The sequence below is a fragment of the Mauremys reevesii genome, linkage group 3 (assembly GCF_016161935.1).
Source record: "Mauremys reevesii isolate NIE-2019 linkage group 3, ASM1616193v1, whole genome shotgun sequence".
Taxonomy (NCBI): Eukaryota; Metazoa; Chordata; order Testudines; family Geoemydidae; genus Mauremys; species Mauremys reevesii.
In genome coordinates this window covers 2,907,935-2,924,750 of record NC_052625.1, presented here as the reverse complement: position 1 = coordinate 2,924,750, position 16,816 = coordinate 2,907,935, and the positions used below count along the sequence as shown (strand labels likewise).

Below are 16,816 nucleotides of genomic sequence, written 5' to 3'. Positions count from 1 at the left end.
GCCCATTTGCTCCAGGCGCTGTATGTGGTAGCTGAGTGCAGTGCTATGGCCCGTGCAGCGTGGGGGAAATTGGGGGCATTGCCACAGCCTGTGCAGTGCAGGGAGGTACTGGGGGCAGTGCCACGGCCTGTGCAGTCAGGGGGGAGCTGGGGGCAGTGCCATGGCCCGTGCAATCAGGGGGTGCTAGAACAATTTGTGTCGTGGGGATGCTGAGCCCTTGAGCCAAATTGTAACCCCTGAATATGATGGAATCCACTTCAACCCAGCAGGTCCTGCAGCACCCCCCTGCACCCCTAGTTCCAGCACCTATGCGTGCAGTAGAAGGATAACTGAGTGCCTGCCATGGCCTGTGCAGTGCAGGGGGTAACGGGGGGCAGTGTCGCGGCCCGTGCAGCGCAGGGGGGGGTAGCCGAGAGCAGTGTCACGGCCCGTGCAGTGCGGGGGTAACTGGGGCAGTGTCACGGCCCGTGCAATGCGGGGGTAACTGGCGGCAGTGTCGCGGCCCCTGCAGTGCGGGGTGTGTGTGTGTGTAACTGGGGGCAGTGTTACGGCCCGTGCAATGCGGGGGGTAGCCGAGAGCAGTGTCACGGGCAGTGCGGGGGAAGGGAACAGGGGCAGTGTCGCGGCCCGTGCAGTGCGGGGGGGGTAACTGGGGGAAGTGTCACGGCCCGTGCAGTGCGGGGGGGGGGTAACAGGGGGAAGTGTCACGGCCCGTGCAGTGCAGGGGGTAGCCGGGGGCAGTGTCGCGGCCCGTGCAGTGCGGGGTGTAACTGGGGCAGTGTCACGGCCCGTGCAGTGCAGGGGGGGGTGTAACTGGGGGCAGTGTCACGGCCCGTGCAGTGCGGGGGGGGTAACTGGGGGCAGTGTCGCGGCCCGTGCAGCGCAGGGGGGGTAGCCGAGAGCAGTGTCACGGCCCGTGCAGTACGTCGGTCACAGCAGACGGGCCCATGTCACTGCAGGGAGCCAGGAGAGCAGCGAAGCGCCTGGTACATTCCACCCCGCCCCGGCTGAAGTGGTACCGCCCACCCCCCCCCCCCATCTGGCTGGAGTGGTACCGGCCGCTTCCCCCCCCCCCCCCTCCCGGGCGGGGCCCGATCCTGCCCATGGAGCCCGACGCGGAGCTGCGGAGCCAGGCGGGCCCAGGCCCGGCCCCGGCCCCGGCGCCCCCGGCCTCCTTCTCCGAGATCCTCCGCCTGGTGCGGAGCGGCCAGGACGTGCCCGGCCTCCACCGGCCCAGCGTCACGGCGAGCCTGGCGAGCCCCACCCCTCGCGCCTGGCCCGCCGGCCCAAGCCCTGGGAGCGGGCCCGCCCGGCCGAGCCCCCGCAGCCCTGACGCGAGCCCGGCTCGTGCACGGGGACCCCGGCGGGCGTTACAGGGCCGCATGGGCCCGGCCTGCCCCGGGCTGGGGAGAGGCGCGTGCGGGGTGCGCAGCTGGGCTGCGGGAGCCTCGCTCCGGCCCCTGGGCTCAGCCTCAGCACCGCTCGGTCCAGTACGGACCGGGCCCCGAGCCGAGACCGGGCCCCTCCGCCCGGCGCGAGATCGGGCCCCTCCGTCCGACATGCCCGGCGCCCCAAGCCAACATCAGGCTGCTCCGTCCGACACGCCCGTCCTGAGATCGGGCCCCTCCGTCCAACCTGTCCGGCCTGAGATCAGGCCTCTCCGTCCCGGCCTGAGATCGGGCCCCTCCGTCCAATGCGTGCCCGGCGCCCGGCCTGAGATCGGACCCCTCCATCCGACACGCCCGGCCTGAGATCAGGCCCCTCCGTCCGACACGCCCGGCCTGAGATCGGGCCCCTGCGTCCGACGCGCCCGGCGCCCCGAGCCGACATCAGGTCGCTCCGTCCGACCCGCCCGGCCTGAGATCGGGCCCCTCCGTCCGACCCGCCCGGCCTGAGATCGGGCCCCTCCGTCCGACACGCCCGGCGCCCCGAGCCGACATCAGGCTGCTCTGTCCGACACACCCGGCCTGAGATCGGGCCTCTCCGTCCGACACGCCCGGCCTGAGATCGGGCCCCTCCATCCGACACGCCCGGCGCCCCGAGCCGACATCAGGTCGCTCCGTCCGACACGCCCGGCCTGAGATCAGGCCCCTGCGTCCAACGCGCCCGGCCTGAGATCAGGTCGCTCCGTCGAACACGTCCGGCGCCTGTCCTGAGATTGGGTCCCTCCATCTGACGCACCCATTCTGAGATCAGGTTGCTCCATCCGACACATCTGGCGCCTGGCCTGAGATCGGGCCCCTCCGTCCAATGCGCCCGGTGCCCGGCCTTAGATCAGGCCCCTCCGTCCAATGTGCGCCCAGTGCCCGGCCTGAGATCAGGCCCCTCTGTCCGACACGCCTGGCCTGAGATCGGGCCCCTCCGTCCGACACGCCTGGCCTGAGATAAACAGCACCCTGCGAGAGAGGCCAGTTGGAAGAAATTACAAAAATCAAGCGATTTCAAGAAAAAACGGTTACAGTGAGGTGTGGCAGTGGCCATTACTCGATATAGCCCAGAAACACCTGTAAGACCAGTGAGCCTGTTCTCTGGAACGGCGGGTAACTGGCTCGAGGTTGGCAGCTCTACCCGGCATTGCTAGCATGCAGCATTCGCACTCAAGCCAGATGTACCCCACAGAGAGCCACTGCTTGCAGTGTCCGCGGTCAGGGTAGCTGAACTGGTGCTGAACGTGGTTTGGCTGCAACCACAGACAAGGAGCAGCTGTTTGGCGCTGTTGCTGCTGCACCTGGCCCTGCCGCTCGTTGTCACTCAGGACTTTTGGGTTTGTTTTTTTAAGGGAAAAACCTGATAGGCTAATGGCCTCTTGTCCCCCTCCCCCGCGCCTCCCCTTTCTTGGGGCAGAAGGTGCCTGAGAAGAAGCCACTGGGTGTCAGGCTGGGGAAGGCAGACCCCCACTCAGACTAAAGCCTGTTCTGACTGGGGAGATGGGGGCAGCTAGAGCCGAGAGGACGTGTCAGATACTGCTCATTGCCTGAAACAATACAACGGGACCTGTCTCAACTGGCTCTCGCAGCAGATGGGGACATTCACACCCAAGTGAAATGACTGACTAGAAGCATCTGTGGAGGATTCTTGGTCAAACAGGCTTCACCCTCCCCAGAGACACTCCTCTAGGTGTGCAGGGGACACCACGGGGGATGGAGGGTCAGGGATCTACGTTCCACCAGTCACTTAAAAGCTAGAATCCTCCTCAAAACCAAACCACAGTGACAGTGATTCCGACATGCTTCCGGGGTGTTCCTGTCCCCCGTAGTGCCCCGTCTGTCCAGTGGGGACATAACAGCCCTGCCCTGCCGCACAGGGGGGTTAGACGATAAATGCATTAGAGTTGGGGTTCTCAGCCTCTCTTTCGGAGCCGCCACAACATGCTGTAAAAATGCCACAGCCCACTTGTGCCACAACTGTTTTTCTGCATATCCAGTAGATGAAAAACTATAGTAAATGGCTAGTTCTACAGCTAAACACACACCCCTGTAATATGCAAAACAAAAGAATATAGGTACAAAAATAAACGGATTGTTTTTGTTTTACTTACTCAGTGTGAAACTTGTTGCTGATCAACAGTTCTGTCTAGACGTGGGGGTGTCTTCGACAGGCACGCGCGTGTCATGGGGAGTGTTAATCCTGGCTTGGTACTTTGTTTTCACTGATGTCATGGCCAACCTGCACAGCCCAGCCTCTCCACCACCCAGCTGGCCGGACAACCTGCACAGCCCCCAGTGCACTGGGGCTTGAGCTTTGGCTCTCTGCCCTGGGCCCAGGCGACTTTAATGCTGGCCCTGCTCTGGTTTATTTTGGCAGCCCCCCTGAAACCTGCTCGCAGCCCCCTGGCCGAGAACCACAGCCTTAGAGATTGTGAGCTGGTCAGCTATTACAGTAGTGGGACCAGGTAAGTCCCTAGGATGGATAGCTACCATTGTCGTCTGCACGATCGCTGCAGCTCTGTTGGTCCCAGGGGGACAAGGTGGGAACATTTACTGTTGGACCAACTTCTGTTGCTGAGAGACAAGCTTTGGAGCTGACCACGAGCTCCGTGTGGCTCAGAAGCTTGGCTCTTTCACCAACAGAAGTTGGTCCAATAAAAGATATTCCCTCCCCCACCTTGTCTCCAATGTTGAGACCTATCAGTTAGCCATTGGCCCTGCCTACTACCCTTCCCTGTACCCTTTCTGCTCTGCCATTTAGGAAGGGGTAAGCAGAGCGGAACAGTTCTGAATTAAGACTGACAAAACCAAACGTACAAAGAAGTGATGTATAAAAATAATGAATTAGGATGAGATTCTGAAGGGGGCTGGGCACATGCCCCACGTATTGAAGCCAATAGCAGTTGAAGGTGCTCAGCACTCCTTAGGAGGCGGCAGCAGATCCTGCTAACTGCAAGTCTCACTGACTGCAGTGGGAGCTGGATGGAGTTCAGCCATTCTTCAGAGTCAATACTAAGCAACAGGTGGCTCAGCAGTGTTTTTACTGATACTGAATTTTTCTATTATAGAAATTACAAGGTACAAGAAAGCAAAGTCAGTTATTTAGAACCTACTCGTTTGTCTGTTTTCCCAGTAAATTAATTTTCTATTGCTGAATATTCATCTTAGTGAGAAGCCACATCTCACTGTAATTTTGTATGTGGTGTAAGAGATCACGAAACAAACTTTGGCAAGTAAAGCCAGCCACCATGGTACCGTTTAACTTTGATCTGTATAGAAGCAAACATTGGCTGGCCTGGCAGGTCCTCCTTAAGCAGCTGGGATCATGACAGCAGAAGGTCACTGACCTGTTCTTCAGTTCTTTAGCGGTAGGTGGCACTTGCCCAAACCTGCTGCACTCGGAAATTTGTTGGGTGTTTTTGTGTCAAATCTTAATCCCAATAGTGCCATCTACCGGCTGCCAGATTTTATGTGGTGAGAGAACCCAGAGAGCTAGATACAGGCATTAAAAGGCTCTGGCTCTTTCTGGAGGCAGTAGCTGCCTGTGGAGCAGGCATGCGTAGCTGCTCACAGAGAGGCCTGCGTACAACAGCTCGGAAGAGCCACCATCCCATGGGAAGAAAGCCTGGGGACTCATGAGTGGTACTTCCTGATAGAACCGCTCTTGGAATATTCATTCCTCAATGGATGGAATCTAAGACTGATTTGGGTATTGAAACTGTCTTCCATACAGGAGTGGTTCTGGCTCCACTCTGAGTAGAAAATGATGCCATTTCCTTATTCACTGGGGGTGCCAGGGAAAAGCTCAATGCAATGCACCATCATTCCCAGCAAAGGTAGGAGATCCTTGAATTCTCCATGGTGACTAAATGTCAGCCCAAGCACAGCACACGGCTGGGACGCAGCGCTAAGAGACTGGGAAGCTATGCATGGGATCCTGGCGCAGGGCGGGGAGTGCCAGGAACCAGGTCAGATTGTGGCTCCAGGGATAGCGGGATTAGAGCTTTAGGTTATGTCCGTAGTACACGCATACACGAGTACTGAACTGTATGTGCTTGCACAGACTCCCCGTGCCCAGACAGAGTGTACATTATACTGGGCTGGATGTGGGTATAACACCGGGTACGTATACTTGTGTCCACACTGGCGCAGTTAAATGGCGTTAGAGAACCCTGGGTTCTCTAGAAACCACTGTGCTGTGTGTTGGCACTGACCCCTCCCTTCCCGTAACTGCACATGCAGTTCCTGATTGCATTGCCCCTCAGTTCTCCTGGCTCTTTCCTGAACCCCAGTACCATTCCTCAGTCACTGTGCAGACACTGCACCTGCCGCTATTTGCTGGGCCAGGAGAAAGATGCAGGAGGAAGCCCAGCGTACAAGCCGCACAGCCAAGTACATGGATTTGAGCTATTTTTTCTCAGAAGGAAAGGTAGTTCTGCTAGGAGAGAGAACAGGATTCTGTTCCGGACTCTGCCGGCTTTCCACGTCCCAGGCCTGTGCGCCATAGAGGCTATGCTGCCTCTCCGACGGGTAGGGATATGAGGCCATGGCCATTGATATGGCTTGTCAAGAGCCCAAAAATGTCAGTCAGTGGAAGGGGGAACTTGAACTCAGTCTCCTGGCTTGTGGCCCTGAGCACCCTACTCGACTCCAGGGAATGGGATTGGGAAGCTTTGCTCTTGCTGGCTCTGGAGACTGTGCACAGCGCTGGCCTGTTTCGGGAGCACCAGAATTGAGTAACTTTGTAATAATTAGGCTTTGGAGCTTGTTCTTGGTGCCAGACACTAGATCTCAGAGAGGGGTCCTGGCAATCTCAGCTCCAGAGATGCTGACCTTCTGCTGAGACTTTTAGGGAGGCTGCTTGGAGTAGTGGCAAAAGTGCAAAGCCGAATACAGAGGTCTGGGGTAGCGCCATGAACGCTTGTGGTGCATTTTAGATTCACTTCTGTGCATGTTACAGTAATAACAGTGGTAACAAGCTGAAGTAACATTTAGTAACATCAATAGCCATGACCAGGTCTGACCATGACATTGGCCACATCCTCACTTGTTCGCACACACTTCGGAAACCACTTCACGTGGTTTTTTGGTGTATCTGGCTCATTTTGTCAGTGGCAGCCAGCCCTGTGTTCAACACCGGCCTGGGACGGGGTCCCCATCAGGGGATGTGACCAGCGTGACTCAGGAACCCCACCCTGTGAGCCTCCCCCAGCTGGCCAACAAAATAGTACACACTGTATATAGGGCTGGGCTGCAGCTGACTCTGATCTGCACAGGGGCACCGGTGGAGAAGAACAATGCTGCAGCTGCAGCTCTAGGCTTGTCAGTCCTGAGAGGTGAGTGGCACACAACACACGCAATCTTTCTGGTTTTTAAATGTAATTGCAAAATTTGTAGATTTAAGCAATATCATAATTACATCTAAACACTGGGAGGATTATGGAAAATCAGGGAGGGCTGGTATCTCTGCTGTCCAGTGGAGCCTGCCCCCATTAAAAAAAACCTTTTTTGTGCAGAGATGAGTAAAAAATTGTGAAATTTTGAAAACCTATCATCGGGGGAGGCAACCAGTGTTTCAGGAACACTTTGATCAAATGTCCTCCAACGTGCAGCATATTCTACCCTGGGCCGGGAATTGGCATAAGATGGACTTGGATTTTCGAGAGGTCACAAATTTCAGCTTTAAACAGAAACCATGCTGCAGCGGCAACTACAACGAATGATTTTTCCATCTTTAGTTTTACAATAATTGCTAGAAATATACTATGAACTTGTAACTGACTCATCGCTCAATAATATTTAGCAAAAACACCTAATTTGTTTTAGTTATTACTTATATTTAATACCACAGGGTATTTTACTATTTTTCCAAGGTCGGAATAAAGTCCTATTTCTCTCCTCCGTAATATAAAAAGATTTATTTTGCCACAAGTTTAGGTTAGTTAAAAATGAACTTTTACAAAGCCAGAGTCACATTTCCATGGAATAAAAAATAAAATTGAACAAGGGACAAGACTTAAATGTTGCTGCTGCAGTGTTTGCAGCCCAAATTATGCTAGGACTGAGAACCAGGAAGTGACACTGACTAGAACCTGACTGTCACCAAAGTGAAGGTAACTAGTCTATGTTAATTGTTCACACACTGAGAGACGCACTGATAGCAGGAAGTCATCAGACTTAAAGCCCAGATTGTGAATGGCCCAAGTGGCTGCTGAGGAGTGAGCAAGAATTTGTGCTGCTGCCCTGGGGCTGGGGCTAACAAGAGCCTGCCCCCTTCACACGGGCTGGCACAGTAGAAGCAGCAATCTGCTCCCCCCAATGAATGGAGCAGACTGCACTCTCGGCACTATGACAGACTGTGCCTCTCTGATGCAGGCTCTCTCCAGAGTGCCTCCTAGAGCAGTGCCACTCTACCATGCCCTGACTTCGGACCGTGCCTTCAAATCACCAGTGTTTTCCCCTTTTAATCCCTGCAGATGTATTTCTCACATAGGCAAAGAAATGATTTTTCCTGGCTAGCTGCACATGACAGAGAGACTGTGCCAGCCATTAAGGCATTAGGTTTGCTCCTTTAACAAAGACTTTCGGTGGTCTTCCAGTGTTCAAGGACATTCCACTTTATTTAACCTCTTCAGCACAACTGTGGTCCATCCCCTGCCGGGCAGAGCCATCACAGTTACTAGATACAGTGTCTGGGAAAAGGAGTTAACGCTTTAATTCCCGACCCACTAGTCCAGTAAAGCATTGGCACTGCTCGGTTTTCATACCTCATTGTCTAAAGAGATTTTTGGCTAATATGAAACAAGCAGAGAGGACTGTTACAGGGCTAACAGTGACTATTAAGGGATCTGTACCGCTTCTCCATTTGATTGCTAAGTAATTTAGCAGATTATCTCCCCAGTTAGAGTACACAAATCAAACTAATCCCACAGCTGTTGCAGGATTTCAAGCTATGAGTCAATAAATCCTCTGACAGAAAAATCTGGACATTTAAAAATTAGTTTTTCCAGAGTACGTGAATTGCTATTCACGTCCACAGTTAGTTCACATCGAGTTTCACTTTTATGTTCATGGCTGCCAACTCAGCCACAAAATACCGGAAGACATAAGGCACAGAAACGGTGTCGATTGTGTCGCTCTGATTGCACACAGTACAGTAGTATTTCCTATTGCGTGTCGTGGACCAGGAAGGCGGAGGCTTCTCCAACAAAGGAGAAAGCAAACTGCCACACTTGACACAGACGTGGGCCACAGACCGATCGGAACAGTTGAAGAGACGGTCATGCAGCAAGAAGGACGTGCCGTGAGCCAACAAGGCATCGCGTTCCATCTCTCCGAAGCGAATCCCACCCTGGACATTCCTCCCACCAATGGGCTGGTTGGTGACTTTATCTCTGGCTCCTGTCGTCCTCACTTGGAACTTGTCCGAAACCATGTGACGCAGGCGTTGATAGTATACAACTCCAATAAAAATGTCTGCCTCCAGTTCCACCCCACTGATTCCACTGTACATCCGCTCTGTTCCATAGTAGTTATAGCCAGCAGCCTTCAACATCTTGCCAAAGTATTCCAAGGCAGAGTTCTCCTCCGAAAACGTGAAGGGGGTGGCATCATGACAGAGGCCATGCAATGCTGCAGACTTCCCTGCCATGCTCTCAATCAGCATTCCAATGGTCATTCGGGATGGAAAGCCATGAGGATTGAAGAGAATATCTGGAACCATTCCACTCTCTGTAAATGGCATGTCCTCAACTGGCCAGAGTCTGCTCAAAATACCCTTCTGTCCATGTCGGCTGGCAAATTTGTCCCCAATAGTTGGATTACGAGGGATTCTCATAGTGATGCAAACACTTTTAAATTTTCCATTTCCACTGTCATTGCTGCACACTTTGATGTTATCCACAATGCAACTTTCCTTACTCCTGGGAAGGGGAAAAAAAAGAAAGTCAATGAAAGTTTCAAAGTTGTTAACTTGGCAGCTCTGTGCCAGGAACTTTTGTCTGGAAAGAGAGAGAATCTCAAACTACTTTTAGAAAGAGACTTTCTAAGTAGTACAGCCAAGCTATGTGAAGTGAACTGGCTGTCTTGGGAAGCTCAGCATTTCCCCAAGGAAGAAGCCGTTTTGTAAGCATGGAGATTGAAACAACATTCGGGTTGGTTTTAGAACGCATTACACTTGAAAACCGGGTTCCTCAAAGGCTGCTCAAGTCATTTCTAATACAATAATCAAAACTAGGGTTTCGAAAAGATTTGTGATTTATGCACCATGAACAATGTAGAGTAAGAAGCAATTAAAACTAATCTTTGCCCTGTGGGAATTGATGGTCAAGCTGAGTTTCAATACCTGGTAAGTTTCTTTACACTTTAAATGTGACCTGCAAATGAGAAGAAGTGGACTTTTACCCCTTTTTTATTTTTATTACATCATCATGAACTATAAAGCCCTGAAAGTTGTGTGTGTGTGTTTTTTTTTTAAAAAAGGCTTTTCATTTTGCCCTCTCTTCCCCTTTCCATTAGAAATTCATGTCTAGTCTTGACTGCAGACTAAGAGGACTAGAGAATTGGTGAAACAGTGAGATCACAAGCGCGCAGAGAGAGCTGATGATTTGAAAGGGGCCATTTTTAGTTAGAATATTCAAAAATGTTTGTTTTTGTTAATACCTGTTTAACATCAGCAACTAATATTTTAGTAAAGGGAAAGTTGTTCTTGTTGTTAGAAGATTCAACACCTTTGTCCCCTTAGTTTAAGGGGTCAAATCTCACAAATATCTCTGGGATCCCCCAGGTGAAAAAAGGAAGACAAACCTTGAGATTCCTGATATTTCTAAGGTATAATACAAACAGCAGAACCAGCCTGCTCTCCCCAAAACCACCATCTTTTAGGCCTTTTTTTATATACCCAATTTTTAAACTATCCTTTTCGTGTCACCTTTAACATTCTGGGCATGAAGATCAGCAGCTGGAGGAGGCCATCACCCACCCACACAGAGGAAGGTCACTGATCCTACATGGAGAGGGGCGTGCTTGTCTAGCGCACTGACAGGGTGTCATGACAGGTGGGTTCTATTCCTAGTTCTGCCACAGACCCTGTGCCTTGGTTTCTCCGCGAGTAAGACAGGGATACCACCTACTTCCCAGCAATGTGGTAACTGAAAACCACTGCCTGAGCGATGTAGGAGCCTAGCTCCAAAGTGACGTAGGTCCTACGCACCTCTCGTTGGAAGTCACCAGAACTTAGGCTTCTCAGTTGCTTAAGCACCTGTAAAAATCTTACCCAGGGTGCCTTAAGAAATTCTCGTGAAAGAAGCCACAGAGTATGAAAGCAGTGTAGTACGACACACAGAATGGCGGCAGGAGTAGTGGAGAGTGGGAGGTGAGGACTCTCATACGCACAAGCTCTCCTCACCAGAACTGTCTCCAGTTTTACTTTGTGATAAGCCCACCTTGTGTGTCTCTTTCCCTAGCTTTGTGAAGAAGCATCTGCAGCTTTTCAACACTTGCAGGGCTCAGAGGAGAGCCAATATACTGGTGTGAAATCCATCTGCAATATTAATTACTCTTCCCTACAGTGCATGCATCCAGTGAGAGTTGTTTTATAAAAAGAGATACAGATGCTTTCATTCTCTGGAATGATCAGGGAACGAATAAAGGACTCCTAAACCCGACAGGGCTGTCTGCACGTCAGAGCAGTTCTCAGAACTCTACATTTGAGACGGTAACCAGGACAGCTGAGCTCTGAACTCACTTGTAATAGGTTACGAAGCTCTCCCCAGTACTGAGGTTCAGGTAGCTGTAATAAGGGTCCCCATATTGCAGTATGGATCCAACGTGCGGCAGCCCATCAGCGTCCAGATTCTGTATAACCCTTGGATCACCAGGCTTGACTCCAAACACCAGACTGTCATCTCCTTGTTTGATTTTTTCAGCAAGATCTATGCTCTCCGTCTTGTAAACGCTGCCGTGTGCAAATCCTCTCTCCCACGAAGCCTTACTTACAATCTGAACAAAACACCCCAAGAAACCAGTCTTAGGAGAGTCCCTTCAGCGAGGCTGCTTCAAAGCCGACTTACCCAAACCAATCATTTTTAAACGCGATGAAAACACTTCATGTCTGATTTCAGTCTCTCCATTTTACACAGTCACTCCCCCAAGGCTTCTATATTCCCCTTCCTCTGCCCGCAGATGCTTTCTGAACCTCGGCAGAGAAAGCACTGACATATTGCTGTGACCCACTGTTTTTTTAAAAACATCCCTCTAGCTAAATAATCACAGCCCTGCCAAAGCAATCACAATCCCATAAACACCACACATACTTCCCACGCGGCACCGCTCAGACCCGACCCACTTCTCAAATGGGGCAAGGCCAGCGCCTAGCACAATGGGCCGATGCCAGTCACAGCTGCCACATCATAAATGTGAAAAAAATGATTTATTTCCCTTCTTTACCAGACGGGGAGATTTGTGCGCCAGGAAAGCAGGCAAGTAAACTCTTACCAACTGCTACTTCCATCCTCTGATGCTGCCCCTCTGGCCCTGCTGCACAGCCTCTCTGAGCATTCCCCAGACCGGTAGGAAGGCAGACGGCAGCAGAGCCGGGGGGGAATGGCAGAGAAGAGCACATCATGGGGGAGACCTGCTCCCCAGACACTCCACAGCGGAGTCTGAGCGGTGGGGTGCAGCCTGTCGGGGGAGCAGCAGACTTTTCATTAGGTGGCTTTTCATTTCTTGTGTGCGCACCCACTGTGTGGCAAACTAAGACTGAGTAATTGGCAAAAAAACCCCCAAACAAACAGATGTTTAATTCATGATTTAACTGAGAATCAACATAGCCAGTGGGTTTTAGAATTTACGTTCAAACTCCAGTCCCCATGTGACCAGACAAGGCAGAATATTCCGTTTCCTTTTCAATGACTTACCATTGCATCTTCCATGTCATAGCCAGTGTAGGAGATGACAGCAACGATTGCATTGGTACCGATTGGATAGTTGTCCATGTCATAGTAATCATACATGGACGGGCGCACCAAGGGGCTCTGCGGTGTCTGAAGTCGGTACAGTTTATTATCTGAGCGATCCTGGTAAGTCAGAAGAGGAAAGCCCATAGTTTGCTTGCCTAGAACAAAAAAGAGCCGGATTAATCCAGTGGCAAAAAATGACAGTGTTCTGTCCTGGCTTTGGTAGGGATAAACCTGATCCAGCCTGCAGAGTCTCTTCTTGTGTATGGAGAAAAAGTTGATGTTTTCCCCAAATCCAAAAAGTCCTCCTAAGCTTTCATTTTGAGACTGCACTGATGCAGATAAGAACTTCCCTTCCTGCTCCTGAATCACAAATTGCAAACTACTACTTAAACTCCTGTACTAATACAGTTCCATTCCTATCATTTAATAAGGTTTACTTTTAATATTCTCCCTGTTACAGTAATTCTAAAATATCCAGATGGAATGTCAATTTCACACTTACCATAAAAAATTAAAATCAAGGTTTTCTGTATGTGACATTTCATTTATGTCTCTTCTGTCCTACATTTTCATACTATAAAATATTTTTTAACTCCTGGCCTGAATATTGATGAGCGATGCCACTTCTGAACAATGGGTTGCTATTTTATTCACTTTACTACTTTCAAAAGACTATGGGAAAATGACTGAGCTACAAATCTGCTGCTTCAAAACCTTTCCGACAGGATTCCTTACTCCTTGGTCTCTGCTGCCTAGCAGGCGTAAGGTGGCGTTCTGAGTTCTTGAAGCACTTTTTCATTTAGGGTTTCATTTAGGGCTGTATGGAAAAGAACACCCATCCCAAGCAGCGAGTGCCCTTGGTAAACTCTTAAAATACAAACCATGCAGACTCTGGCAATCGCCCATCAACAGCACCATGCCAGCAGCACCAGGGATTTAACAACCATTTAATAAACTCCACCAACAAAAGCCAACCTGGAGTCCCCAACCTCACTCTTCTCTCAACACCTGCCAGCTGAGCTCTGTCATTTACACCGCTGAAGCTTTAGCTCAAGTGCCTTCACTAACCACTGTGGTAGTATGTCATGGGGAGGGGCCTAAAGCCAGGCCATTTTAGGGCTTGATAGGTCTAAAACAACACAAAGTCAACCCAGAAACCAACAGGCCGTCAGTGCAGATCAGAGACCCAGTTTAATATGCCCACGAAATACACACTGCTTAACACAGAGGCTGCCAAGTTCTGTACCCGATGCGGTTTCCAGACAGATTTTAAGATGTAGCCTCCCAGAGAGCACCTTGCAAGGTGATAAAGGTATGGGTAACAGTTGCATGGTCTGCATCCAAAGGAAATGGACTCAATCTCTTAGCCATGTGACGCTTCGGGGAGGGGGAAAGAGGTGATCATGCTGTGGCAGCTACCTGCTCTTCTAACAGCGTCTGAGTGTTACCGGAGCCCAGACTGCAAACCTGATCCACAGATGGCGCAGACACACCTCAAAATGGCCAGTATTATTCCTGGTCTATCTTCCGATTGTTTCCCCCAACCAATCTGCAACACCTCCATCTTGTCTGGGATGGAGTCAGCCAGTTAGCCCTCAGAGCTGTGCCAGTCTCCCCCAGACACGGAGCACCACAATGGACAGCTCTGGCCAGGTCAGGGGTCATGGAGATGTAGAGCGGTCTGTTAGCAGCATACTGCAACCCACGCCTCATCACTAAGCCCCCAATGGCCTCACATACATATCACCCCTCTTGTTTAACACGAGAGCGCCTCAGGCAGGAGTAGTTACCCCACACCACCCTCTGAGGGCACTCAGCAAGGCAAGGCCAGGACCATTCAGAGCATCCCACCCGTCGCTGCTATGGATCAGAAACAAGTCCACACACCTCATGGTCAGTGGTATCAAAGGCAGATAATAGAGCTGATACCACTCTAAGGCCACTAGATACTGCGAGAACTGTCCCTCGAGGAGAGCTGTGGGGCACAAGTCCAGGCCATTCACGTGCCATCCCCTGAGCTTAGCCACTACCCTTGGAGACAGATTACACACACACACACACACACACACACACACACACAAACTCATTGCCAATAGATATCACAGAGACCAAGAACTTCGCTGGATTAAAAAAGGATTAGGAATGTACATAGTTTAATGAGAACAGACACAATTTCATCCGACAGTAATAAACCCCCAAAGTTTAGAAATGATATAAACTCTCATGCTTTCAGGCATAAGTCACATCAATCTGATGGGGTTAAGAAATTTCTTTGTAGACATTTTCTTCAAATTTTGAAGTGAAGTGGAGGATGGGTTCTTGAATTAGGATCCCTGAAAATATAGCAGGCAGACACACACACTCTCTCAACACTCAACATATTTGCCACTTAATAGCAAAAAAAAAAAAAAAAAAAAAAAAAGAGAAATAAACCCAATTTCCTTGGACTCTGCTGAGGTCTTGTGCCTTTGACTATAATTTGAAACAGTAACTTCTCCTACCAAAAATTCACGTTGCAGAAGGTCCGCTCCAGAGAGCTCAGCACTGCACATAAGAAACGAGGCCTCTTAAGCCTTTTCCTTTGCAAGGCTCGCAAGGGATACTAATGAGCCTCCCAAGTCCCATGGGGTTGTGAAGGGAACGAACAGGCCCCCTAAGGTTTGTTGGAGGTTCTCCCCTCCTGCAAAGCTAAGGAGGATACAAAGGAAAGGGGAATGAAGGAGTCAAGGATCTGATTCTTTCCCTTCCTCCTGCATGTGGAAACCTGGGGGATTGTCTGATGGCAATATTTAGCACAATACTTACCCATCTGGCATTGGTACATGTTTCTGGGACTCTGGTTGTGATCAGAGAATGGAATGAAGTTGGCTACCACACTCAGCATGCTATGAGGAAAGAGCTCCTGGTGAGTGGTCACGCCAGGCACAACTTCATCCTCAAGGACAGCAATGTTCATGAAGACCTGAGATAAGCAAAGTCCAATTTAATTATCAAATTGATCTTTTTAAAGGTAAATAAAGCTACTTTCAGAGCCCAGTTGCTCTACGTGATAACTTGTGTACTAGTGTGTACAGAGGGCTATGCAAAAACCAGCGTAACTACGGCAACTTCTGCCCTGAGCTAGGGATGTGATTCTCAGCTTGTGTGGACATATTCACGCTGGTTCTCATCTGTGCTAGCGCACTAACCACAAGAATGTGGGGCTGCGGTACCACATGCAACGGCAGCATATGCTAGTATGTGCCCACAGGGTTCAGGTTCACTGTATTTGGGGTGGCTAGCCTGGGCCTGCCACTGTCACCAGAGCTACGCTACTGTGGTAGTAAGTCAGACACCCCACTCAGTGTATACCAGGGGTCGGCAGCCTTTCAGAAGTGCTGTGCCGAGTCTTCATTTATTCACTCTAATTTAAGGTTTCACATGCCAGTCATACGTTTTAACGTTTTTAGAAGGTCTCTTTCTGTAAGTCTATAATATATAACTGAACTATTGTTGTATGTAAAGTAAACAAGGTTTTTAAAATGTTTAAGAAGCTTCATTTAAAATTAAATTAAAATGCAGAGCTCCCCAGACCGGTGACCAGGACCTGGGCAGTGAGAGTGCCGCTGAAAATCAGCTCACGTGCCACCTTTGGCACACGTGCCATAGGTTGCCTACCCCTGGTGTATACGTAAACGACCTTCTCATATAATTTCCAGCCCTGAAGATGGGAAGTAAAACTGGGAAGGGGAATGTTACTCCAGCCTTTCCACGTTTTTAAGTCACTATGTAAGCATTCTTTCTGAAAGCTAAGTGTCATGCCAGAAGACAGGGTAGGTGAACACAAGAAAGTAATCCACACAAAAGCCTTCGTTCAGGCACAGTTAATATTGAGAGCACATATCAGTAACTGAAGGGTAAAAACCCTTACAAGCACAAAGTGGTTATCAAAGTACACACCAGTAAAAAGCCAGAAAATGCTAAGGTCACCCAAGCAAACTTAACTGCCCTGTTGACAAGATCAGCTTCCCACCTCCCCTTCATTGTTCCTTTCACAGATATCTTTGTAAGGTGTGTGTTATTTTTGGATCAAAGACTTTTCTCTAATGGCCACTGCTTTGTAATAAACAAACACATTAGACAGACTCATGCACAGTACCTGTTCCAGAGTACCAATCAATTCTTCCTTTCCCAAGGCCAAATTTCTCACAGGCCGAACCATCCTGCAAGGGGTAGTAAAAATGAATAATCCTGGATACAGACTAGGTTTTCCTGTCATTGGAATAAGGACCACCTCAGTCCACGCTGGAATTTTCTTTTCTTGCATCACCTGTTCTCACATGCACAGAAAAAAGCTAGTTAGAAAACTTGTAATAAATGAAGATTTTTTTGCATCCAATAGCCTATTTTCCCCTCCAAATGAAAATCTTAGTCACACAAGTAGCTACACAA

General features: G+C 50.1%; 2 protein-coding genes across 4 annotated transcripts in view; one reads left to right on the top strand and one right to left on the bottom strand.

Annotated features, from left to right (window-relative positions):
- Positions 1 to 1,089: 1,089 nt before the first annotated feature.
- C3H6orf226 (chromosome 3 C6orf226 homolog) lies at positions 1,090 to 1,518 on the top strand. Its single transcript, XM_039531444.1, is given in 2 exon segments — positions 1,090 to 1,245; positions 1,248 to 1,518. Coding segments are annotated over 2 exon segments (228 nt in total). The 5' UTR covers positions 1,090 to 1,103; the 3' UTR covers positions 1,334 to 1,518.
- Positions 1,519 to 7,330: 5,812 nt separating this feature from the next.
- POLR1B (RNA polymerase I subunit B) overlaps positions 7,331 to 16,816 on the bottom strand; it is a 31,002-nt gene continuing 21,516 nt past the window's right edge. For 2 of the 3 annotated variants that reach the window (XM_039530870.1, XM_039530872.1), the window contains 5 exons: positions 16,524 to 16,694; positions 15,191 to 15,347; positions 12,344 to 12,540; positions 11,173 to 11,426; positions 7,331 to 9,349 (listed from right to left, as the gene is read on the bottom strand). In XM_039530870.1, coding sequence (XP_039386804.1) covers positions 8,467 to 9,349; positions 11,173 to 11,426; positions 12,344 to 12,540; positions 15,191 to 15,347; positions 16,524 to 16,694 — 1,662 coding nt within the window. In that variant the 3' untranslated portion in view covers positions 7,331 to 8,466. The remainder of the gene's footprint in view (positions 9,350 to 11,172; positions 11,427 to 12,343; positions 12,541 to 15,190; positions 15,348 to 16,523; positions 16,695 to 16,816) is intronic. The other variant, XM_039530871.1, reaches the window with a different exon arrangement.